Here is a 27,740-nt window from a genome sequence, read left to right as displayed (position 1 = left end):
GCTGATGCCACAAAATGGCTCTGGTCCAAAGAGTGGCATGCTCGCACCTTTTTTTGCCAGCTTGTCTGCACTCTCGTTGCCGCCAATGCCTACATGGCCTGGGACCCAGCCGAGAGTTACAGAGTTCTGTGATGCAAGTCTGCAGAGGGTGTTGAAACACTCCCAGACCAGTTTTGAGGTGACTTCATTTGAGTCAAGAGCTTTGAGAGCAGCCTGACAATCAGATAAAATCACTATCCTTTTGTCTTGGTACCGTCTGGCTAGTCCTAGGTTGGCACAAGCCAAGATGCCATAGATTTCTGCCTGGAAGATGGTACAGTATTGTCCCAGACTTCCTGATAGTTCTGTTCTGGGTGATCGACAGTTTTCACTTGGTTATGACTGATGTATTTTTTTCGGCCGCCATCTTGGATCCGCCATTTTGAAATGTGATAAATTATTTTGAATGTGAAGGGGGTGTTGTGACCCATCATTTCGAATTACTTTTTTAAGATAATCTCAATTCCATGATCCGTTTTACATTGTCATATTTTGATTTTGAAATATAGACATCTTTAACAAAAAAATTGCAATATTTGATAAATAAAACTTGGTAACAAAAAACACACTCTTCACATTTAAAATAATTTATCACATTTCAAAATGGCGGAACCAAGACGGCGGCCGATAAAAATACATCAGTCATAACCAAGTGAAAATATGTCGACAATGACTGGTAGTGTATACTTATCTTTATCTAGCACTATTTTGAGATTATGGTCTTAGTTTGTACATGCACAATGTGACCATTTTAGTTTTTTGTTGCACCAATTTTAGTAAAATTTTCCAACTTTAACTTCAATACTTTTTTTAATGAAATGAAGACCATACAAAGTAGGTAACAATCAATTGCCGTTATTGATTAATAAAAAAAAACATCATACGCAGAATTTTGTATTTTCCAAACTAACTACAGGTGCATTTTTGTATAGCATGCGTCGTTTAGGAGTTGTAAGCCGAAAACTGGTGAAATAGTCAACCTTTTGGCCATGTTATTAAAAATATCCCATTTTTGAAAAGCTACAGCGGCTAAACGGCTCGGCCGATTTTGACGTATTTAACACCAATCGACGCGGAATGTAATGCACTAAAAGACATCTTTTGACAACATTTTCCTTAGGATTCGTTATTTAGGAGTTATAAGCGAAAAACTGAAAAAAGTGCAAAATTTTCATAGTTTTTCGACTCCCAAAACTTAAGCAGACGTCAGAATCCGTCGCAAACTCACAGGAGTCTTATTTGGGACCCCCAAAAGGTATTGAAACACTTTCCAGCTTTAGACGATTTTTTGGGGAGCATATGTCTAATTTGCCTGGGCTAGTAAGAAATTGTCGTCAACCACTTTCAAAATTTCCCTATTGTGCAATAAAATTTATCAATACAACTATTTTATTGTCTAAGTTACACCATTTAGTCTTAAACCTTACCTGTAAACCACGTGGTTGTGATTTTATTTCGTTAAACGATTTTGTATTTTTAGCTACAAGAACATTTTTTACAAAGTTTCTTGCAAATCAAGGGCGGTGTGATTTTTGTTGGTATAATTATGTTGTAGTGTTTTTTTAATGACCTCGTTTTATCTTCTCCTTCTCCAAGCAACATAAACTTAGGCCTAATTAGTTAACTATTCATTGTTGTTAAAAAGAACAGAACCATTTTACAATTAAATATAAACGGCATGGAGTTTAATCACTCAATATAGAACTGATTGTTAATCATTTCGTATTACATACAATATACTATAATATGCTCTTTAGTATTATCCAATTTTTTCTTTTGTACTGTATTTATAATGTGGTAGATTTGTTGACTAATGTTGAGGCTCTTGTTTACTTTTTAGTGTTTACTCGCAAATAATGACATGGCAACCAATTAACCCATAAGGCCCATGTTAAATTTCCAAAAGTTTGCATTCATGTAGGGAAAAGTCCTATGGTCCGATTTGTACCGTTTCAGATTTATACCTTCCCATGGTTGGTTACTATGACTGTGTTAAATTTCATGCAGATCGCTTCAGCCGTTCAGGAGGAGTATTTGTAATAAAAAAGCAGGAGTGTAGTATAAGAGCATTTTTGTATAGCATGCGTCGTTTAGGAGTTGTAAGCCGAAAACTGGTGAAATAGTCAACCTTTTGGCCATGTTATTAAAAATATCCCATTTTTGAAAAGCTACAGCGGCTAAACGGCTCGGCCGATTTTGACGTATTTAACATCAATCGACGCGGAATGTAATGCACTAAAAGACACCTTTGAACAGCATTTTCCTTAGGATTCGTTATTTAGGAGTTATAAGCGAAAAACTGAAAAAAGTGCAAAATTTTCATAGTTTTTCGACTCCCAAAACTTAAGCAGACGTCAGAATCCGTCGCAAACTCACAGGAGTCTTATTTGGGACCCCCGAAAGATATTAAAACACTTTCTAGCTTTAGACGATTTTTTGGGGAGCACACCCTATTTTTGAGCTAATTTGCCTGGACTATACTTTTAACTGCTAAAATAAAACTAGACCTAAGTTATAGGCCTATACTAAGTGAGGCTAACCCCAATCCCTCACAACAATAATACTGGTAAACAGTTATTGAGGTAATTGAATTGGTGAGTTTTATGAATGTTCAATGCAAATAAGTCTTCTGTACAAATAAATTATTCTTTTTTTAATAATGAAGAAAGAAGACATTGAAAAAAAAATAAAGAAAAGCAAATTCTACATACAATGGTTAATAATAATATAATAATAATCGTTATTGCCTTTTAATAATACAGGTATTGCTTAGGCCTACCATGATTCATTTGCAGTATCGAAATTATTGAGCGGAGTGAAGCGAAGCTCTTATACTACACTCACTGCCTTTGTTTTACAAATACAGGTCAGGCTCCACCTGACAGGCTTAAGCGATCTGCAGGAAATTTGGCACAGTCATGTAACCAACCATATGGGGAGGTATAAATCTGAAATGGTAATATTTGGACCACAGGACTTAAACCAATAATAAGGGTTGCCGGAATTAGGATGATGCACCATATTGCGTTTGGAATCTGTAAATAACTTACAGCATTTTATGTGAGCAAGACGTGCAATTAATGTAGACTTTGAATATCTATCTGATTGGAACATGTTCAATTCCTATTTGCAGTCTACAAATAGGAATTCCACTAATGTGAACCAAATATAACACAATTCGTTGACTTGAACCCGACGTATCATTGACTTTGAATACTGCACATAGACATCCCATATAAGTGAAGCAGAAGTAGGCCTAAGCCTACCATTGACTTCGGATACTGCAATTAGGCATTTTATTTATGTGAACAAAATAAATGGACCATTGATTTATTGAGGATACTGCAAGTAGACTATTCATTTACATGTACCATTGGGTTTGGATACTACAAGTAAACAATCCGTCTACGTGAACCATACGTACTATTGACTTTAGAATCTGTAAATAGGCATTCCATTTATGCGAACCAAATATATCATTGGCATTGGATACTGCAAGTAGACATTTAATTTATGAGAACCAGATGAAACATAGAATACGGTTCCTGCAAGTAGACGATTCATTCACTTAATCCTGACTTATGATTGACTTTGGATACCTCTGCAAATAGGCATTCTATTTAAAATGAAAAAAAATCATTGATATTGAATATGCTGGCTCCGCTCAATATTGCAAGCAGACAACTGCATTGTACACCTAGTAAGAATAAGAATAAGAATAAGAATAAGAATGCTTTATTGCCGTTACACTGGTTTACATGCATGGCACAGTCAAGGAAATGTCTTGGAACTAAAGGTTTTAACTAAGATTTAATTTAACATCGTTTATAAAGTCTATTTCTCTATATGGACACAGGTTTAACAGGTAGTTTTTAAGTACTATTTTAAATTTAAAACAATTAAAACATCTTATTCTATTAGGTAACATATTATAATACTGTTTGGATTTTTCAATAAAACTAGTAGCTGTGGTGCTGTATCGACACTGTCTAGATATAAAATCGCAGCGGTTTCGTGTGTTGTAACTGTGTACATTTTCATGTGTGTCTGTTTTACTAAAACTATTTTTTGCAAACACAAGGCAGTCTAAAATATACATTGCTTGTAAAGTTAAAATATTAGCCTCCCTAAATAATGGTTTACAGTGTGTTCTAAAATCAACATTGTACATGATTTTTATTGCTCGTTTTTGCAATGACAAAAGTTTTTTTTTATAATTACTACCTCCCCATACAATTGTTCCATAACTTAGATGGGAATGTATATGTGCATAGTAAATGCATTTCAAGGTATTAAAATCTACACTGTTCTTAAGCATGTTTATTATAAATATTCCTTTGTTAAGTTTTTTAGCTGTATAATCAATATGAACTTTCCACTTTAAGTTAGATTCTATAAAAACACCTAAAAATTTTACACAATTTTTATTATGCCTATTATTAAAACTAATACATAAATCTTGAGTTTTTTCTACATTTAAAAACAATTTATTGGCCTTACACCAGTCTTCGATTAAGCTATCTGCTTTGTATGCCATTACTGTTGAATTTAGCAAATTCTCACTTTGAATTTGTATTGCTAAATCATCTGCAAAAAGATAAGGCTTAACATTGAGGTTTAGAATATTTTTAGGCAAATCATTAATGTAAATGATGAAGCATACTGGGCCCAAAATTGAGCCCTGTGGGACACCATGTAACACCTCTTTATAATCAGAAAAAACACCATTGCAATAAACACTTTGATATCTTTTATACAGATATGATTCAAAAAATTTTAAAGTATTTTCTTCAAACTTATAAAAGGCAAGTTTTTGTAGTAGTAGATCATGGGACACAGTGTCAAAAGCTTTTTTCATATCATAAAATTTCAACGATACATTATTTTGCATTTCTAACTCATCTAAACAATAAGAAATTAGATTCTGAACTGCATCTTTAGTTCCTCTATTTGCTCTAAAACCAAATTGACTAAAATTAAACAGATCATTTCCTTCAAAATACGATACAACTTGGTCATTTATCAAACTTTCAAAAACTTTACTAATAACAGGAATAATACTGATGGGTCTATAGTTATTTAAATCTAATCTATCACCGGTTTTATGTACAGGAATTACTTTAACACATTTTAAACAATCAGGATATATACCCTCAACAATACAAAGATTAAATAAATAAGTTAGTACTTCAACTATATACACTGCAGCCATTTTCATAATATCTGAGTTTAATCCATAAACATCTAGACATCTACTACTACTTAGCCTATTAATTTTCTCAAATACCTGTTCAACAGAAAATGGTTTTAATTTAAAACTAATATCTGTCATTGTGTCCATACCCCTCAACACATTAATATAGACCTCAGAAGATTTGTTCGATGTAGATAAATTATTAATCAAATTGTTTACAGAGTCTAAGAAATGGTTATTTAAAGATTGAGGGTCGAGAGAATTTTTACTTTTGCTTTTTCTATTGACACTAACTTTTTTATTTATTGTACTCCACATTTCTTTCGACTTATTCTTTGCTGTAGATATTTTGTTTGAGTTGTAATTTACTTTTGCTTCTTTAATAAGTTTTCTGTATGTTCTTTTAGTTATCTTATATTCCTCTTTGCATGTTTTATTACCTGTCATTTTAAATTCATCCAAAAACTCAATACATTTTTGTTTCAAACACTGCAATTCATTTGTATATCAACGGTTGTCATATTTATCCTCACTACTCTTATCTGCTACTAATTTGATTGGCATTGTAAAATCTAAAACACTTAAAAAAATATTCAAAAACAGGTCAAATTTCTCATTTAATGTTTCTAATGAATAAACACTAAGCCAATTTACTTTACTTAAATTTGAACATAATAAAACACCACTCATTTTATTAATGGGCCGTGAGATCTTAAAACTATTTTGCCCATTCATACACCTGGAATGTAATCTAGTAGATAACATAATTGCATAGTGATCTGATACAAGGGTGGGAACAACACAACCAGTCCTGTTATCTCTGTGAATGTTGGTTGCAATGTTATCAATACAAGTTCCAAGTTTGACAATTTTACCTTTTCTCATATTAGGCCTAGTGATTTCTAATGTAACCAAATGTAGATTAAAAGCATTAAATGTATTAGTTACTTCTTTTCGTTGATTACAGTCAATATCAAGGAAATCCACATTAAAATCACCACATAGAATAATATCAACATTAAGCTTATTTACTAACATTAAACACTCAAACAAAATATTTAAAAATTCCTTAAGATATTTTTTGTTTGGTCTGTAAATACAAATACAAACCAACTTTTGTGATAAAAAATATGCAGTGGATATTTCACAAACATGTTCAGATGATAACTTATTTACATTTTCTAAAGTTTTAACATTATCTATATACTTAGTAAAAATTGCACAGCCTCCTTTTGACATATTAGATCTACAGAAAGAATTAATGTGACTAAAATGATTTATATTTAACATTTTCATTTCAACCTTATTTAACCAGTGTTCTGCTATACATAATACATTTACATCATTAGTATGGACAAAATGCTCTATAACATCAATTTTATTTCCTATTCCTTGAACATTCCAAAATAAAACATTTAAAACTAACTCTGTCTGTGACCCACCTAGGTTATTTTTGGATTTGTTTTGTTTCTGATGTTTTTTAAATTGTCTTGGCTCATGATGTCTGGAGTGGGGAAGCCGAGGAATGGTGAGCTGACAATATCTGGTCCATGGACGAGTTGTGGAGTCTGGCACAGGCTGCTGCCTCTGTTGTCAGTCTGGGCCTCACAGATCTCTTCATGCTCCAACTCATTTTCTTTAACTCTGTCTGACGCTGGTGAATGTCTAACTTTGCTGGTTACAAATGTTGATCCGTTTGAAGAATTGTGCAGCTTGATTGCATGAAGAGCAATGATGTTCCATAACAGTTCCTTACCTTTTTTATTTAGGTGAAGGCCATGATAGGTGTAATGTTCTCTGCTTAAAAGGTTATGGGAACAAATGACACTTCTGGATGTTTCTTTACCATTTCATATATATTTTTGTTAAGTGTATTTATCTTTGTGTTGTGTTCTGGTTGATCATATCTATATGGAACGGTAGTTAGGACAACATTTGTGTGTTTAAGGTCTTCAATATGGTCTTCAATCATTTTACATGTATCCACACTGTCTTCATCAATACTATTTGTTCCGCCGACAACCACAATCACATCTCGTTTAGTAAAAGAAGACTTTTTAGAACTAATATTCTTGTAGATGTAGGATAACGGGGCTCCAGGGTTAACCAGACTGGACACATCAGCACCAACGCTGTTACTAATGCGTTGTAAATTTAGGACACAGTCTTTAGCATGACTATCACCATAAATCATTATTCTTTATGGTTTATCCGCACCTTGCTTGCTTTTTGAAATACTTATATTGCTGGGTAAATGTTGTTTCTTGTGTGATATATTTATTTTAATATTTTCCTTTAGATTATCATTTTGTACACATTTGTCCTCCAAGATTTTAACATTTTCATCACTTGTTTTAGCATGTACATCTGGATTCATCATTAATGTATTTAATACATCTGCCGTAACAAAATTCCTGTTTTGTAGCACAAGTGCTAAAAAAGCTCTTTTTTTAATACAATCATTTTGGTCAAATTTTGGTAGTTTTTTATTTGACGTTACATAATTTAAGTTTTGAATAATTGCTTCAGCTGCTAAGATTATATGAATTCCACAGTCATAGCTATTTGATTGGACTGATCCTTCAAGTGTATGTAAGGTTGCTTTTGTTTGTATTCCCAGGTAATCACTGAGTTTATCAACAATGTTTAGGGCAGCAGAGTGGTTAGCAGTTCCTAATGAATCATAGTGATAAAATTCATTTTTATTTTTAATATATACTAGCAAACTCCAATGACTCCCCTTATCAGCATTTTGACAGTCCTTGCTATCATTTACTGGCACTATTAAGCATTGTTTTTGTTTTATGCTCCAACTATCTAACACATGGTGATAGTCTTGCAGCATGTTTACAGCATGACTAATAGATGGACTTATTAAGTGAATCTCATCTGTTTTAGAAATTACATTGTCATTTATTAGTTGGAAATACATGTGTATTGGATCATCGGTTAACCAATTTTTCTATGATAATAGCCACGATGTCTTTTATATCGACAAAAACATCAATGTATTACATTTTCATAAAAAATAGGTCATTTTATGGATAGCCTTCTATTGAAGAATATGAGATTTTCAAGGCCGGCAAGAATTCCCCAACACATTCTAAACGAAAAAACTTTGTTTGAATCAGACATAATTTACAAAGCAGCCTCATTCATAGAAGAATAATCAGAAGTCAATATAGCTGATAACAACAATGCGAATAGTAGGAGGGGAGGGGAAGACACGGCGACGGTCAGTCTAGACCTACACCCTGAAACTGCAGCCGCACTGTGATCATTAGTTTTATGGCCATAAAGTATTATTTATTCTTTAAAATGTTTGTTTGTGTCTCGTGTATATATATATTGAAGACTTTTTGACAACCTCCTAGCAGTGACAACACGTCTTAAGCTTGACAACGACACCTTGAGTGTCGAAACCGGTCGCTATCAAGACGACCAAGGATTACATTGGCAACAAAAGGTATATAACCTAGAATGGTAATAGAATTAATACTTTATGGTAAGATGTCTAACATAATTAAGTTAAGTAAAAAAATTTGTATTTCAAGGGAAACAAATCACTTTCCTTTAAAAAAAAATCTTTGATAAGAAAAAAACCTGTCCTGGGATATGTAATTTCTGTGGAGCGAGTGAGTGGATATTAAGCTAGCGTTTTGTAAATATGTCACTTTACGCCTTCAATTTCAAAGGCTTTACAGTTGTAGGGGTTAGCTGTGTTATCAACGGAGTACAGTAGACTCTTGATAATTCGAAATTGGTGGGCCAAGCATATAAATTTGAATTATCAAGAGTTTTGAATTATCAAGAGTTCGATTTATCGGGAGAAAAATAAACCATTCGAATTACAGAGAGTTCATTTGTTTAATACATACAAAGGTACAGCACGTTACAATAAAACATCATACCGTATTTTAGTACACTTTTAAACAATCAACGGCTTATTTTTCAGTTACTGTAGTAGTTGCAAAGAGATCTGTTATTTAGCGCTATATATTTCGCCAAAAGCTGAACTATCAGCTGTCTGACAAATACGTTTGTGCTCAAGCAGATGTCACGCAATCTAGAGATCGGATTGCCAACTTAGAAAAACAAGTCAGCAAACTCAGACTACTGCTCTAACTAAACAAACATCAAAACGTCCATCAAATAGCCTACCATGGGAACAGGATGTACTGTACTGTATAGTTTCCTGTTATAACAGGAAGAGATCACTTCGAATTATAGAGTGTTTTGCCGACTAAACTTCGAATTACTGCGTGTTACAAATTGACCTGCCCTCTATTTGGACTTTGAAATACCGAGTGTATCAAAATGCATGGTAAAAATTTGAAATATTGAGAGATTCTCTAGGGACTGAGCCTTCATTTTGAATTATCGAAAGTTTTGAATTATCAAGTGTTTGAATTACCAAGAGTGGACTGTACGCCGAGACTAAACCCTCGCTAGAAGCTGTTTTCTGCCTTTCTGTAGTTCTAACATTTGTTTTATACTAATTCCCTCAATATTTTTGGAAAGTAAACCATATTAGACAGCAGCACACTTTTCACAGTTGGTGACTCCCTCATGTTGTTATACAAATATGCCATGATTGACATGATAATGGGATGTATCTTGCACACTAGAGTAATTGTTTTTCAAAGACAGGCTTAAGGCCAGAGGTTAAAACATAAAAGAGATGATTCTGATTCTTCTAGAAAGTTTAAAATAAGGCAGAGGATACACGTCCGGTAACCAGACGTGGATTAGACGTCCGGCAATTACTGTCATAACCTAACCTAACCAACCAAACTTGCTGATAATGAAAAAATCGAATTAAGGTTAAATTCTTTCTCTATAAAAAAAATTATAAATGCCAAAAATTCTAATAAAAGATGTACAGTTAAGAATAAATGGTATTCAATGCAAACTCTTCGACAAAAACTTAAAGTCATCAATGGGATTCGAACCCTGGACCTCTTGCTTATCAGCCGAGCACCTTATCCACTACACCACGACCACCGATGGCTGAACATTGTATTGTTGTGGTAAAGGCGTTCCAGGCTCCCGCAACCCCATGACGTCATTGCCGTACGCCTTATCCACGTCCGGTTACCGGACGCGTATCCTCTATGTTAAAATAAATCTTATTTTCTAGCAGTCAGAAAACTAGAATTCTCTTTGAAACCCTTAACAATATATTCATTTGTCTCAAAAACAAATTAACGTTTTAAAACAAATAAGAAAATAGGAACTAGCTTAGAGGTTAAAATTCATATAAAAAATATCACATTTTTAAATATGTCTGTTTCAGTAAAAACTTATGTATAAATTTGTAAGTATAAATATTTGTTAACCATCATTAAGGTTGTGGTTTGACTAAAACCTGTAAACCTGCCACTGATCTATAGCAAATTCATGGATTTTTTCACATACTCGTATGACCTCTTTGTTTTCTATGTTTTTTGTTTAACTGATGTACAGATACAGACTGTTTAGGTGATTGTTTTTTTTTATATTTCTACCGGTTATTTATTCAGGTTCTCTTTTTGTACTTTATGTATTATATTTACATATTTAAACTGCACATTATGACGGATTTGATCTAAGTTGCCTGGGATCAGACAAGAATTAACTCACCCCTGACCAACCGAAGGGTAGGAACCCCTTGTGTTGGGTCCAGTTGCTAGTGTCAACATAGAACAGCCCAGCAGTCATGAGGAACACCCATGCAGACATGTTGACAGCGTTGAGGATGTTGTTGAAGATGAGAGACTTCTTCACTCCCGCAGCCAGCAGCACCATCATCAGCAGTGTGATGATAAACGCTAACACGTCTGGTGGCCGCCCTGAGACAGAACAGGTAGAGAGTAAAGTACCTATCCCATTAGGAACAAAAAATATATGCTTACCTACTATGGGTCTGTTATGGGGAAGCTATGGGAATGAATCGGAAAATTTAAAAGTTACCCCTTTGGGATAAAAATTGTTTATGACTTGTTCAATGTTTTTTTTTCAGGTTACGTACATACATTTTATAGATCAAAATTATATTAAAACAGCCTACTTTGCTTATTTCCAATCCATTTTCAGATACAATATTATCTTTTACGGAAATTGCAGTAGGATAGAGGAAATTTTAGTCTTACAAAAGAAGTTAGTTAGAATCATATCTTGTGAACCCCAACAGGAACACTGTAAACCCCTGTTCATTCAGCTACAAATTCCAACAGTAATCAACATTTATATATTTGACTCTGTATCATATATTCTACAAAATCCCAACCTTATCAAACAAAATTCTCATGTTTATAATAAAGGAATAAAAACGTTGCTACCATAGTTTTTTTTAGACTGTCTAGAACTCTTAAAAGTCATATTGTAATCTCACTCTCACTAAAAATATACAACAAGCTAATACATTTAATAACAAAATCTATATAAATAAAATTAGAGTTTTGTCTGTACATTGCTTAGAATAATGAACTTTTTGGTTATTTTTACATTTCATAGGTCAGAGAAACCGAATCAAACCTTATCTCAATTTCTGTCTGTCTGTCTGTCTGTCTGTCTGTCTGTCTATCTGTCATTCTCTTGGTAACGCTAAAATACGCACTTTATTACAACTACTCCTCAATAACTATAGCACTGTCCCGCCTGAAACTTATTTTCCAAATACTATACATATATGAGATGGTTTTAGACGTATTTCATCGAATATGAGACAGTTAGATATTTAACAGTAAACCCTTGAAAATCAAGTTTTTGTCGATTTTTGACGTGGAATTTCTGGAAGCCCATGTTAACCTTATGAGAAATGAAATTATTGAATCTTAACAGCTGTTTCAATTAAACAAGTTGGTTCTGTTCTGTGATGTTCAATAGCATTAAAGTTACAAGGATTACCAACAGGGTGCAGCACTAGCACTATTATTTCTTTTACATTTATGACAACAGCTAATTTGCAACCTGGAGGCGAGTGAGCGTAGCGAACGAGCTAACCTGAAGGCAAGTGAGCGTAGCGAACGAGCTAACCTGAAGGAAAGTGAGCGCAGCGAACGAGCTCCAACATACAGGTGAGTGAGCGTAGCGAACGAACTTCAACCAGGACGTGATTGAGCCATGCAAACGAGATCAGATAGTAAAAATAAAAGTAAGCCTACCGTTATAGGATCGACCGGCAGACACAGAGGTAATTTAACCTTTTATTGATTGTCATACCGATCCGGAACAACAAAAAACAACATAAAATGAAGCTATGTATAATAGTTTGGCCAGCATATCTTAAAATATGCAAACCAACTGCTGTTCTTTATATAAGAAGGTTTCAACTGAATATTATAAGATCCCCGTGCGTAGAACGGGTACACAGCTAGTATCCTAATAAAACTTTTAAATCTAAATTCTACAAATGGCTTTTGAACAACCCTTTTTATTCTCTAAAAGATTTTTTTTGAAATGCCTTTTATTAATTTTTAAGTAGAGCTAGCAAATTTACCAAATTACTGTTGGATTTAGTTGGTTATGGGGTTTAATAACTTTCATTATTCTAAATGCCATTTCTTAAATTGTTGCATTTTTCTGAACAATAAGATTATTTGGTTGTAATATTAAAGTATGTATTGTAACATGTCTCCTTGTGTGTAGTATTCTTGTAAATATTGTATATTGTATTCATTAACTGACTATGCTAGTTTTAGCAGTTTTTCGGACATTGTCAATAATTTGTATAAATTCACAAGACAATAAACACATTTCATTTCATTTCATTTATGGGTCTGTTATGGGGAAGCTATGGGAATGAATCGGAAAATTTAAAAGTTACCCCTTTGGGATAAAAATTGTTTATGACTTGTTCAATGTTTTTTTTTCCAGGTTACGTCGATTTAGGTTAGGATGATATCTAACCAAAACACAAGGGAAAAAAGTTACGTCTTCCATCTTTACACCTATGCCACAGATTACTAAGCTTAATACACTGTGAGCAGCATATACTGAGTACCATCTACGATACTGTGAGGAGCATACTGAGTACCATCTCTGGGATACTAGCTGTTAGGAGCATACTGAGTACCATCTTTGGGATAATGTGAGGAGCATACTGAGTACCATCTCTGGGAGCAGCACACTGAGTACTATCTCTGGTATACTGTGAGCAGCATACTGAGTACCATCTCTGGTATACTGTTAGGAGCAAACTGAGTACCATCTCTGGGATACTAGCTGTTAGGAGCATACTGAGTACCATCTCTGGAATACTGTGAGGAGCATACTGAGTACCATCTGGGATCTACTAGCTGTTAGGATTATACTGAGTACCATCTCTGGGATACTGTGAGCAGCATACTGAGTACCATCTGGGATACTAGCTGTCAGGAGCATACTGAGTACCATCTCTGGGAGCAGCATACTGAGTACTATCTCCGGGATACTGTGAGCAGCATACTGAGTACCATCTCTGGGATACTGTGAGCAGCATACTGAGTACCATCTCTGGGATATTGTTAGGAGCAAACTGAGTACCATCTCTGGGATACTAACTGTTAGGAGCAAACTGAGTACCATCTCTGGGATACTAACTGTTAGGAGCAAACTGAGTACCATCTCTGGGATACTAACTGACAGGAGCATACTCATTTAGCCATATGCAATAGTTACTAAGTAAGTGAAACAACTGAGTGAATTAAAAAAAATTTGTTACATATTGTTTTAGGTAAACATTTTCACTATTGTTACTGGTGTCAACAGTATAGTTACAAAAAATACATACATAATGCAAATCAATGTGAAGCAGGGAATTGATAAATATGTTGAATATTATTGTTTCATTTTAGGATGGAAATTAATATTAAGGGCCACCATGAAAAAATTAATATCACTCCATCACAATGAAAGTAAATACCAATTTTACTATAGCTTTACAGCTAAATAACTTGCAGCGCGAGTTCACCACGTTGAAGTTTAATCAACACTAGTGTACCTGTTGCTTGAATTCGAGCAATCACAAAGTATTACATACGTTAATTTAAAATGAATAACAGTCATAATTTCCGTTGAATTTGAAAGAGTCGACTCAAAGATTATGAAAATACTCACGATGTAATAACAGTTCAATATAATCAACATTTCTTGCAATCTCATCATTTTTTAAAAGCTGATCTCGCTGTTTAGTGTTTTCTACAAATATGTTTCCCACTCATAGCCGCATTAGGTTGTCCAAAATGATTATAAATTCTAAAAAAAAATGATTGCTCAAGAAATGCAGCACAGTGTGTTAATTCAGTTTTATTTTTAGTAATCACTTTCTTGCTTTTTCCATTGTAATATTTACGCCAACCCAAATTCATATAGTAAATATTTTATTTCAACCAAGTCAGTAAATATGTGTTTGTAGCTCACGTTTCCTTAACCCATTGGGGAAGGAATTAATCCGCTACCTGCAGCACCCTCTGGCGGCAATTAATTTTACCGAATTTGTACACTTTTACTCTAACTGCTATAGAAAGAAAACCTTAGGTAATAAATTAATAATTCTTTCACCATTTTGTTCGCAGTAAAATTGTCTACAGAAAAGTGTTAATTGGATAGTCAAAGTTGTAAACTAAAAAAATATATATATATAAAGATTATAAAAATAAAAATTTTAAAAACAATATTTTGAAAGTAAACTTGATATACAAATTCCAAGATTAATCCAGACACCAAATAACACTACTATTATAAAGGTCGATCGATTCCCTACGTAGAAAAATCAAAAGTTGTGTACTTTTATTGAGCGGAGCGAGCGAAGCGAGCGAAGCTCTTATACGTCGACTTTTATGCATTTCGTAATACGCAAACTCCTCCTAGACGGCTGAATCAATCGTTTTCAAATTTTGCATGGTGATAAAGACCATATCGGTGAGTGCCAACATCTATATGGCGTTAAAAAGTCTCTCAGGAATCCGTAGAAAAATGAAACTGAAAATCACATTTTCTTAACATTAGTCTTATGGGTTGCTAGGTAACCATGTTGGCTGAATTAAATAACAAGTAAAAAGTAAACAAAAGATTTGAAGTTTTAGCATGTGTTCATAATAAGCCAACTACCCACAGTATACTAGGAAATTACAAATACAGTACAAAAGGAAAAACATCACTTGTTAATATTGAGCAAAGATTATACTTAAGATTACTCGATACATTGTAGTCAAGGGTAGCAGTGCGAAGTCTAGGATCTGTTTATGACGAATACATTAAGGTATCTGCAATCCTAAAATGCTATGGGAAGGGAAGGAAACAGGTCCGTGACGTAGGAAGTAGTGAAGGAAGTAGTAAAGGCAATCATAAAATGCTATGGGAATAGAGGGAAACAGGTCCGTGACGTAGGAAGTGATATGAAGGAAGTAGTAAATGTGAGCAGTCCGGAGTGTGGGGACTGTTTATGACGATAAGATTAGGGTATCTGCAATCCTAAAATGCTATGGGAAGGGAGGAAAACAGGTCCGCGACGTAGGAAGTGGTGAAGGAAGTAGTCAAGGCGAGTAGTCCGGAGTGCGGGAACTGTTTATGACGATTAGATTAAGGTATCTGCAATCTTTAAGTGCAATGGGAAGGGAGGGAAACAGGTCCGCGACGTAGGAAGTGGTGAAGGAAGTAGTCAAGGCGAGCTGTCCGGAGTGTTGGAACTATTATGACGATTAGATAAGGGTATGGGCAATCAAAAATGCTATGGGAAAGGGAAGGAAACAGGCCCGTGACGTAGGAAGTGGTGAAGGAAGTAGTCAAAGCGAGCTGTCCGGTGTGTGGGAACTGTTTATGACGATAAGATAAGGGTATGGGCAATCCTAAAATGCTATGGGAAGGGAGGGAAAGAGGTCCGCGACGTAAGAAGTGGTGAAGGAAGTAGTCAAGGCGAGCTGTCAGGAGTGAGGGAACTGTTTATGGCGATTAGATAAGGGTATGGGCAATCCTAAAATGCTATGGGAAGGGAGGGAAACAGGTCCGTGACGTAAGAAGTGGTGAAGGAAGTAGTCAAGGCGAGCTGTCTGGAGCGTGGGAACTGTTTATGATGATTAGATTAAGGTATTTGCAATCCTAAAATGCTATGGAAAGGGAGGAAAATAGGTCCGCGACGTAGGACGTGGTGAAGGAAGTAGTCTAGGCGAGTTGTCCGGAGTGTTGGAAATGTTTATGACAATTAGATTAAGGTATCAGCAAACCTAAAATGCTACGGGAAGGGAGGAAAACAGGTCCGCGACGTAGGAAGTGATGAAGGAAGTAGTCAAGGTGAGCTGTCCGGAGTGTGGGAACTGTTTATGACGATTAGATTAAGGTATTTGCAATTCTAAAATGCTATGGAAAGGGAGGAAAATAGGTCCGCGACGTAGGAAGTGGTGAAGAAAGTAGTCTAGGCGAGTTGTCCGGAGTGTTGGATATGTTAATGACAATTAGATTATGGTATCAGCAAACCTAAAATGCTACGGGAAGGGAGGGAAACAGGTCCGCGACGTAGGAAGTGGTGAAGGAAGTAGTCAAGGCGAGTAGTCCGGAGTGTGGGAACTGTTTATGACGATTAGATTAAGGTATCTGCAATCTTTAAATGCAATGGAATGGAGGGAAACAGGTCCATGACGTAGGAAATTGTGTAGGATGTAGATGTGTGGATTTATGTATCTCCAATACTACGGTGCTTTCAGAGTGAACTAATGATTTTCCCCGAGCAAAGCTCGGTCCCCAGGTACTATAATCAAATGACGACACTAGCTTGAGGTTCGTGACGTATGAAGAGGTTAAGGAAGTAGTAAAGGTGAACAGTCTGGAGTGTGGAAACTGTTTATGACGATTAGATTAGGGTATCTGCAATCCTAAAATGCTATGGGAAGGGAGGAAAACAGGTCCGCGACGTAGGAAGTGGTGATGGAAGTATTCAAGGCGAGTAGTCCGGAGTGCAGGAACTGTTTATGACGATTAGATTAAGGTATCTGCAATCTTTAAGTGCAATGGGAAGGGAGGGAAACAGGTCCGCGACGTAGGAAGTGGTGAAGGAAGTAGTCAAGGCGAGCTGTCCGGAGTGTTGGAACTATTATGACGATTAGATAAGGGTATGGGCAATCAAAACTGCTATGGGAAAGGGAGGGAAACAGGCCCGTGACGTAGGAAGTGGTGAAGGAAGTAGTCAAAGCGAGCTGTCCGGAGTGTGGGAACTGTTTATGACGATAAGATAAGGGTATCTGCAATCCTAAAATGCTATGGGAAGGGAGGAAAACAGGTCCGCGATGTGGGAAGTGGCGAAGGAAGTAGTAAAGGCGAGCTGTTCGGAGTGTGGGATCTGTTTATGACGATTAGATTCAGGTATCTGCAATCTTAAAATGCTATGGGAAGAGAGGGAAACAGATCCGCGACGTAGGAACAGGTGAAAGAAGTAGTAAGGTGAGCAGTGTGGAGTGTGGGAACTGGAAACCGTTTGTAGCAGTTTTAATGTATCTGCAATGCTGAAATGCTATGAGAAGGGATGGAAGCATGCCCAAGACATAGGAAATTGTGAAAGAAGTAGTAAAGTCTAGCAGTACGGACAGTGGGGATGTTTGTTGCAATTAGATTAACGTATCTAAAATACTAAAATGCTATGGAAAGCGATGAATACAGGTCCACGACGTAAGTGGTGAAGGAAGTAGTAAAGGCTGGCAGTGCAGAGTGGGGGAACCGTTTGAGCAGATGGATAAGTGAATTTGTAATACTTAAATGCTATGAGAAAGGAAGGAAACAGGCCAATGACGTAGTAAATGGTGAAGGAAGTAGTAAGGCTAACAGCGCAGAGTGTGGGAACTGTCTTTGGCAATTACATTAATGTATCTGCAATCCTAAAATGCTATGGGAAGAGAGGGAAACAGGTCCACGACGTAGGGTGTGGTGAAGGAAGTAGTAAATGTGAGCAGTGTTGAGTTTGGGAATGGATTAATGTATCTGCAATGCTAAAATGCTACGGGAAGAGACTGTAGACTGTAATATGTTAAAAATGATTACGAAGCACAAATTGATACATATTTTCGATACATGCAATCGTTTACAATCGAAATTTACAACTGAGTTGACAACAGCTGATTTTTACTCCATAGAGGCTAAAAACGATTTTTACTCCCTAAATATTAAAAATGCTACTTTAGACCCGCAGCGCATGCATGAAAAAATACTGTTTTTACTGCAGTAAGACAAAAACAATATAATATGAACCCTTGATGACTCCGCTCAATTTTGTGGATGCCTCTGCGAACGCCACCTAGTAAGTAATAACATTTTAAAAAAATTGTTTGTTTACCTTACCGCAGCTGATTTTTGGTGATATGTGGTTTCCATGGCAACACAAAATTGTTTGTTATTCGCTAAAATAAATGAGTAAATACGCAAATCAAGAAGCAAGATATTTATAAACATTATAATAGTAAGAAGAAACAAAAAGGGCGAAAAATAATAATAACTAAATAAAAAATGGCGCTGCCTAGCGGTGACACGAGCGGCTCTCGTAAGTCGGCCTCCGGGCCTGCAGCGGCCGTACGAGTAACGCTCGTAAGTCGGCGCTAATGGGTTAAATTGCAACTAAAATATTAACAGCAATTAAATTATCAAGCTGATCACAATGTAAACAAACATGTTCTTCATAAGGATAACATGGGAACTTTAAAAGCCACTGGGGCAGAGTTCAAGGGACTTTTTCAAAAATGTAAGGTTAGTTTGCAAATCTACACACCTAGAAGAACATAATTTGGTATATAATATGTGGGGTTAAATTTTAAAACAAAAAAGCCTTATTTTTCACAAAGTTTCGTGAAGCGTATTAATAATGTAGGTGAGTTTTATTAATTTTTTTATTTTTCCAAGACAGAAAGGTTACATGATAAAGTTTTTGTAATTTACCGCCGCTTTTTTGAAGCTATTAATCTAATGTGATTATACTTTTAGCTCAAGCAAAGATGCATGATTAGATGTTATAGAGAAGTTTTCACGACATGATGCTACTGTTTTTCCAAATTTAACCTTTACTGGACTGATGTATACCGTTAAAAATGTTTGGTTTATGATTAATTTACCATCAACATCTACCATATGGCTTTCATGGTTTACAACCATGAAACATAAATAAAACAGTGTACCAACGATAAGCAAGAAAAATTATAAATTATTTATAATATTTAAATCAAATAAATGTTCATGAATGTAAAAGGTATTATCACTTCACAGAATAAAATTATTTCAGCATGATTGGCTTTCAAATACTCCAAAATATTGATTGTAGAGTATATTACAGCTTACAAAAGATAACAAGTCAGTAAATATTTTCCTGCTTCATTTAGTGAGTAACAGTAATTTACTAATTAAAGCAATCTTTGTTTGTGCTTTTTATACAACCTATAATGATATTGGATTTCACTTATTCACATTACACACCAATTAACCAATTACTCCAGTAAACCCTGTAGTTATCCACTTTAAGTGTAAAGAGGTATGGTACTAGTCATCTGACTAATTGAACTGCTCACCTAAATTGGCAACACTAGATAATCACTTTAAACCTACGGTAGTTAATTATACAACTAATTGTGAACTGTGTTCAAATTCTAAGTACCTATGGCTCCACTAGTTTTGTTAATTGTTTCTCAAACTACAACTTTCTTGAAAATTGTTTCTGTTGGAGATTACATTTTGCAACTGTAAGTCAACTCCTCTTGAACAACTTTGAAATTGGCTTTGATAATTTTCTGCTACCACTGATGTCTGTAAGTGTTGACGACTCATGATATTTTGTCACGTGAAAATCAGTAAGGGACGCTGTCACATAAAATAAATGCCATATACTTAAATACTGATTGACCTATCTAAAACAGGGGTGAATAATTTTTTGTAATAATTAAAACAAATGAAAAACTCTCTGTTGTTATAAATGAAACTTTGAATTTAAATACAAGTGTTTTGTTACCTTTGGCCCTGGTGCCTTTACAGATGTTTCCTCCTAGCGCTTGTATTTTGGTAAAAAATATGTTTTGCCGGTCAGCTATTGTAAAAATTACATTACCTCACACGCTTCATCTTGGAACAAACTTTACCTAACTAACTTTCTAAAATCTTCCTTCAGCTTTCATTCGGAACCGGTAACAAATTCACTTTTTATTCACTTAACCACCTATACAATCATGTATCTCAATATTTCCGATCGATAGTTATAAATGGATTCCTTATAGAGAAGTCGCTACACTTACCCTTAGTCTTCATGGTTTAATCAGACTTACAGTATAGGTCACAAAATTAACACCTATATTGTTTTTGTCAGAAATTAATAGCTCCAATTCAAACAGTGTTTCATACACAGGAACAGTAATCTTCCAACTAAATGAAACTTCAGCTTATTATGCACTATGTACTTACAAAACTGCATAAAATACCCCATAGCAATATCCATTTTTGAATGGTGGGTTTTATATAAAAGGATTTCCATGACTTACCAAAGAATGTGCCAACATCACTGGCGATGGTCTTGCTGATCTGGCCGTTGGTGAGGGCGTCGAAGCAGGCGCTGAGGGCACAGGCGCAGGCCGACGTGCCTATGAGGTACTCGAGGATCATGTTCCAACCGATCACGAAGGCGATGAGTTCACCCACGGTGACGTAACTGTACATGTAAGCGGACCCTGTGGTGTGGGGCACTCGCACGCCGAACTCTGCGTAGCAAGCACCTGTAACAAAATATCTTTATTTATATCACTTATAGTATTGTACCACAGTGCATGAAAAGGACCTACAATAAAATTTAAATAATTGTCAATATAGCTGTAATACCCTACCCTAGTCCATAAAACTACAGTATTCTTTTTGAGCATTCTTGAAAATGCTGTTCTGTATCATTAAAACAAATACATATTCTTATTACTTAAAGAATGTCTTAACATTGTGAAAGGCAATATTACAAAAAAAAATAAATTGGTAACCTCAATAAATATTCTATATTATACACATTTTTAGTGAAAAATTAAACACCATATTCACTAATCAGCTTAACAACAGCTTTAAAATCTTAAAACCTAAAGAAGGTACGTGTAATTTTAAGACTAAAATCATTATTACTTTTAAAATTACAAAGAATTCTTTCAACATAACACACTGTAGGTGATGTGATGTTAAATAGATATTGGCCTACTTTTGTTCATTAACATACAAGCCACTCCTTCTAAAGTTTGTTACAGAGTTTATGAGGATCCGTAAGACGGTGTACCTCATCCTGCTGGGCTAAACTTTAAAGTGTACCTTGAGTTATTACAGGATTTCTGTCGCATCCCAGAGTAGCAACAACTTTTACATCTCAGCAAGAAGGAAATTTGTAAAGATGCTTTAGTAAATTGTGTTAATTGAGTCCTACGGTTTCTTTGTTATCTAATTATTAATTTGGTTACTTTGTTTTTACATCGATTGTAACTTTTTTCAATTCAGACACATTTTGGACCCCAGAGCCTAAAAGAGATGGATAATTTAAATAACCTGGAAACATGGGGTTTATTCCAATACTTCTACCTTTTAGGTAAAACTACAAATGATTAAATTATAAAAATTATTGTTTAAATTAACTACAATTTAAAAATTAAATTATAGACCTGGAAATTTTAGTTGTATTTTAGTTTAGTGCTATTCAATATTTATTACAAAAATGTATATTATTTATGATAGGCCTATTAGTGTTTTCCGGAATCTAGTTAAATTTTAGGAAAAAGTAATATTTTGCTCTTAATCTACTAGGCAAGTTCAACAAAATAAAAATATTTATAAATACAAAACACGATTATTTTCACACTCATGCCGTTTTAAAATTCCCCATTAATTTAACCACTTTGCGATACTAAATGTGTATCAAATAGAACTTTTGGAGACATAGCCTCTGGATCGTTATTAATCATTGTTATAATCTAAGGCTTACCTTACAATCCAATTGATTTATTGTGGAGACCTGGGTTTTTACGCCGGAGCGTTATCGTCAGTCTTAGGCTATAAGCTAAGCTTTTTGTGTTCCATCTCTTAACTTAAAAAAGCATCACTAGACCATCTTGATAACCAAAACTTAGTAGCTTACTCTATATTCTCATTCAACTACGTTACTCTGTTTTAACATTTGGTCTGTGTCTTCCAAATAAATTGTAATACAAAGTGATTTTGCAAGAGAGCACACAACAATAACGTAATTCAATACAAATAATAATGAATAAGTATGGAAACACCCAACAGACCCAACAGACTGTGGCTAGAATGTATAATGAAACACACAGAGTCCATACATCTTCCTCTAGCCTGGACGGGGAGCTAGCTTCCAGCTGGAATTTTCAATTAGGATATAAGAAGAATATCAGACACAATATCAAGAAGAGGGTTTGAATTGAAATAATCTATTATATTTTACTTCATTTAATAGTTAAAAGATAGATTTGTAATTCAAACTGCCGAGGTAAATAAGTCAACAAATAGAAAACTACTAAAAGGTATTATTTTTTTATAATAAAAATTTGTGTTTTTAAGTTTATTAAGAAATTTTATTATTTTTAATTTATATCTGTTCAGTGAATAATCATTAAGTATAGCATATTTTTATCTAAATCCTATTTATGGTATTTTTTTTCAGAATATTTGCTTTAGCGCTTTCAATGACTTTGGTAATGTTGAAAAAAAAATCCACTACCGGTCTTTCAACCCAAATATTAGCAAAGGATTAAAGTAGGAGAAGACTATACTGAGTACGTTAGTTGCTGACTTGCTTAGATCAGCTTTATCTTTAGCCTGGATAAAATTATTAATTCATAACAAAATTTGCCAACCCCCCCCCCCCTTTCAAAAGAAGATTTTCATGGATAGATTTCTTTTGTAGCTAAAAAATTTAACCCCGAATGCCCATGCCTAAATCAATTAAATTAACTTATCACTCAATCAAAGTATGACTAACAAAGAATTCTTAATTAACAATCTGTCGGTTACCTAACTCCCACCAACACCTCCGCACCACTGAGGTTGACGAGGAAACAAACCAATTAGTGGCGAGGATGCTTGATATCGATATTGATACTTGTGATGTGATATCATCTCGACTACGGAGAGCGTCAACAGTATCAGCAACAGGTATGACTTGCCCTCAGCCGCAAGATTTATGTCTTACGATCCAAACTTGGCAACTAAGGAGCAGTTTTAAACTTCTTGGGGTTGTTATGAGTAAACTTCATTATTGTTTCAAAACAGTTGCGCAACCAGTAGCAAGGGCACAAGACAGAGACCTCTGGGTTTTGGCTGTGTGATAATGCTACCCAGTGGTTCACATACATAAGTCGACCTGTCAGGTGTCTACAGGGAGAAGAACAATCTCTGATGTGGGGAACTCTCTCTTTTAAAAAACTCTTTGGGAATGAATCAGCTGGTCTAAGAAAACAGTGAGTCTGAATACTTAACACTTTTTGGACTAATTTTTTTGTATTATTTCCCAAAGAGAAACCACTAATCTCTTTCACATAATAGTATTATATTAATTAGGTTATCCTACTAAATATATTTTATCCTGAGATATTCTAAAATTTCAGCTTTAACATTAGAGCAAACAGCAAAGCGATCTCACTCCTGAACATAAGACCAAGCTAATGACTTGGAGAAAGTTGTAAATTAGTCCTGTGAAGCAGTAAATTAAACTGATATGACAGGCACCCCCATTAACCCTATTTCAGTTATTTAATGGCTGTCATTGTTAATACACATTAAGCTATCAAACATAATTAAATAGTGAAGGCATTCTAGCTGATTTATGCTTTCCTATCTTCAACGTTTAGAGTCAGAATCTTGGTCTTGGGTCTGGTTTCAGGATGATTTAAAGAGTTTTAAATAGTTTCTTAGCAGATTTTGAAGGTTGTTATTGCAGGTAAAAAAACATTAAAACAATTTAAAATTAAAGAATTTTGTAATTGTTTTAATTTATTATTTAGCTAATTACAGTTCTGTAGTATTATACTCATAGTAATAATAATAGTATTGCTTTATTATAGTATGCTACAAAACGTATCGTGTGTATGTATGTATTGTATGTTGTATTTTTATTAATTTATAACCTAAGAAAACACCACATATATACTTATTAAAAGTATGGCTTGTAGCATGGACCTTCTGGTCTAGAGACGTGGGCTCAATTCCTGCCAAACACCAATGACTATTTTCTATCTAATATTTTGTGACCCATTGGTTTGTAGTCCGCCTTAAGTCCCCCAAAAAAAATTGGTATTTAAAAACTTGTTTTCGAGGTCCAGTTGATGCATATAGACTTAATTTTTTAGAACAAAGATACTTAAATCTACTATTTCTAAGCACTTAAACTTGATATAAAGTAATTGGCAAAATACTAAAAAACTCTAATGGTAATGACCTATCAGCAATCTGACACATACTTTCTCCCATTAGCTTCTCCATTAGCTTTCTCCATTAGCTTGTCAACAACCTTTATCATGTGTAAGCAGTGGGAGTGACCATGCTATTTTATAGGGAAAATGTCAAAAGTTGCAATAACTTTTGAACCGTAATTGTTCCAGCAAAGGGGGGTTGCACTATTTTTTATATAATTATAAAGACCATAACACATTAACTTTAATTAAAACCGGCTCTTTACTTAAATCTGATTTTCTTCGTTTTATGGGGGGATTTAGGGAAAATAACACAAGCTGCAATAACTTTTTAACCGTAACTTTTGTACCATTTTGTTTAGAATACAAAGGACTACAACATACTCAATTTTTATAAAAATCGTTAAGGCCATTTTTGAGAAAATCCAATTTTTCCGTTAACGGAAAAATCAGATTGCTGATAGGTCATTACCATTAGAGTTTTTTAGTATTTTGCCAATTACTTTATATCAAGTTTAAGTGCTTAGAAATAGTAGATTTAAGTATCTTTGTTCTAAAAAATTAAGTCTATATGCATCAACTGGACCTCGAAAACAAGTTTTTAAATACCAATTTTTTTTGGGGGACTTAAGGCGGACTACAAACCAATGGGTCACAAAATATTAGATAGAAAATAGTCATTGGTGTTTGGCAGGAATTGAGCCCACGTCTCTAGACCAGAAGGTCCATGCTACAAGCCATACTTTTAATAAGTATATATGTGGTGTTTTCTTAGGTTATAAATTAATAAAAATACAACATACAATACATACATACACACGATACGTTTTGTAGCATACTATAATAAAGCAATACTATTATTATTACTATGAGTATAATACTACAGAACTGTAATTAGCTAAATAATAAATTAAAACAATTACGAAATTCTTTAATTTTAAATTGTTTTAATGTTTTTTTACCTGCAATAACAACCTTCAAAATCTGCTAAGAAACTATTTAAAACTCTTTAAATCATCCTGAAACCAGACCCAAGACCAAGATTCTGACTCTAAACGTTGAAGATAGGAAAGCATAAATCAGCTAGAATGCCTTCACTATTTAATTATGTTTGATAGCTTAATGTGTATTAACAATGACAGCCATTAAATAACTGAAATAGGGTTAATGGGGGTGCCTGTCATATCAGTTTAATTTACTGCTTCACAGGACTAATTTACAACTTTCTCCAAGTCATTAGCTTGGTCTTATGTTCAGGAGTGAGATCGCTTTGCTCTAATGTTAAAGCTGAAATTTTAGAATATCTCAGGATAATATATATTTAGTAGGATAACCTAATTAATATAATACTATTATGTGAAAGAGATTAGTGGTTTCTCTTTGGGAAATAATACAAAAAAATTAGTCCAAAAAGTGTTAAGTATTCAGACTCACTGTTTTCTTAGACCAGCTGATTCATTCCCAAAGAGTTTTTTAAAAGAGAGAGTTCCCCACATCAGAGATTGTTCTTCTCCCTGTAGACACCTGACAGGTCGACTTATGTATGTGAACCACTGGGTAGCATTATCACACAGCCAAAACCCAGAGGTCTCTGTCTTGTGCCCTTGCTACTGGTTGCGCAACTGTTTTGAAACAATAATGAAGTTTACTCATAACAACCCCAAGAAGTTTAAAACTGCTCCTTAGTTGCCAAGTTTGGATCGTAAGACATAAATCTTGCGGCTGAGGGCAAGTCATACCTGTTGCTGATACTGTTGACGCTCTCCGTAGTCGAGATGATATCACATCACAAGTATCAATATCGATATCAAGCATCCTCGCCACTAATTGGTTTGTTTCCTCGTCAACCTCAGTGGTGCGGAGGTGTTGGTGGGAGTTAGGTAACCGACAGATTGTTAATTAAGAATTCTTTGTTAGTCATACTTTGATTGAGTGATAAGTTAATTTAATTGATTTAGGCATGGGCATTCGGGGTTAAATTTTTTAGCTACAAAAGAAATCTATCCATGAAAATCTTCTTTTGAAAGGGGGGGGGGGGGGGGTTGGCAAATTTTGTTATGAATTAATAATTTTATCCAGGCTAAAGATATAGCTGATCTAAGCAAGTCAGCAACTAACGTACTCAGTATAGTCTTCTCCTACTTTAATCCTTTGCTAATATTTGGGTTGAAAGACCGGTAGTGGATTTTTTTTTCAACATTACCAAAGTCATTGAAAGCGCTAAAGCAAATATTCTGAAAAAAAATACCATAAATAGGATTTAGATAAAAATATGCTATACTTAATGATTATTCACTGAACAGATATAAATTAAAAATAATAAAATTTCTTAATAAACTTAAAAAACACAAATTTTTATTATAAAAAAATAATACCTTTTAGTAGTTTTCTATTTGTTGACTTATTTACCTCGGCAGATTGAATTACAAATCTATCTTTTAACTATTAAATGAAGTAAAATATAATAGATTATTTCAATTCAAACCCTCTTCTTGATATTGTGTCTGATATTCTTCTTATCCTAATTGAAAATTCCAGCTGGAAGCTAGCTCCCCGTCCAGGATAGAGGTACTCTGAATTTTTCTTTTTAAATTCATCACAGACTATAGACCTATAATGGTATATTTTCTGTGAATTAAACATTTAATACCATTTAACACATTAAACTGATTAACGGTACCGTGCATTTTCATTCTTTATACATTACTGCCATATTAAAACGCTAGTTCCTATGTTAAATCTTTCTCAATCCACACTGCAGTAGTCACACTTGAAAATATAGTCATAAAACATCACTAAGGTAATATTACCCTGCGAGAGCGGCATTAGCAGCAAGCTACTCCACGGGACTATCAACAAAGTCAATAATGCACAGCACAGCAATGGATACCACATAGTAACCAGTTCTGATCATGTGGCTAGACCGCAGCACTAGTCCATTAAACCACAGAACAAAGAATAGACACTGCCTCACTTAAATTGAAGGCAGCTAGCACAGTTTGATCACTAAGACTATCTTTGACACATTAAAGGTTGACATTTGGTGTTAAGCCGTGTTTACTCTATAAAACTTGTTTGGTGAACTTTTGTTTTGTTTGACATGTGTTTATACAACATTTGTTTACTACAAGTTGTATGTGCCA

General features: G+C 34.6%; 1 protein-coding gene across 1 annotated transcript in view; it reads right to left on the bottom strand.

The window, feature by feature from the left end:
- LOC128993430 (cationic amino acid transporter 2) overlaps positions 1 to 27,740 on the bottom strand; it is a 181,531-nt gene that overhangs the window by 27,557 nt on the left and 126,234 nt on the right. Inside the window, exons 4-5 of the mRNA XM_054417319.1 lie at positions 20,692 to 20,922; positions 10,856 to 11,064 (exon numbers count right to left, since the gene is read on the bottom strand). Coding sequence (XP_054273294.1) covers positions 10,856 to 11,064; positions 20,692 to 20,922 — 440 coding nt within the window. The remainder of the gene's footprint in view (positions 1 to 10,855; positions 11,065 to 20,691; positions 20,923 to 27,740) is intronic.

Source organism: Macrosteles quadrilineatus, unplaced genomic scaffold, assembly GCF_028750875.1.
Source record: "Macrosteles quadrilineatus isolate MER2022 unplaced genomic scaffold, UCM_ALF_1.0 Scaffold_4__1_contigs__length_99947679, whole genome shotgun sequence".
NCBI classification, from domain to species: Eukaryota; Metazoa; Arthropoda; class Insecta; order Hemiptera; family Cicadellidae; genus Macrosteles; species Macrosteles quadrilineatus.
Note: the sequence above shows the minus strand (reverse complement) of the source record. Positions and strands in the feature narration are given on the sequence as shown.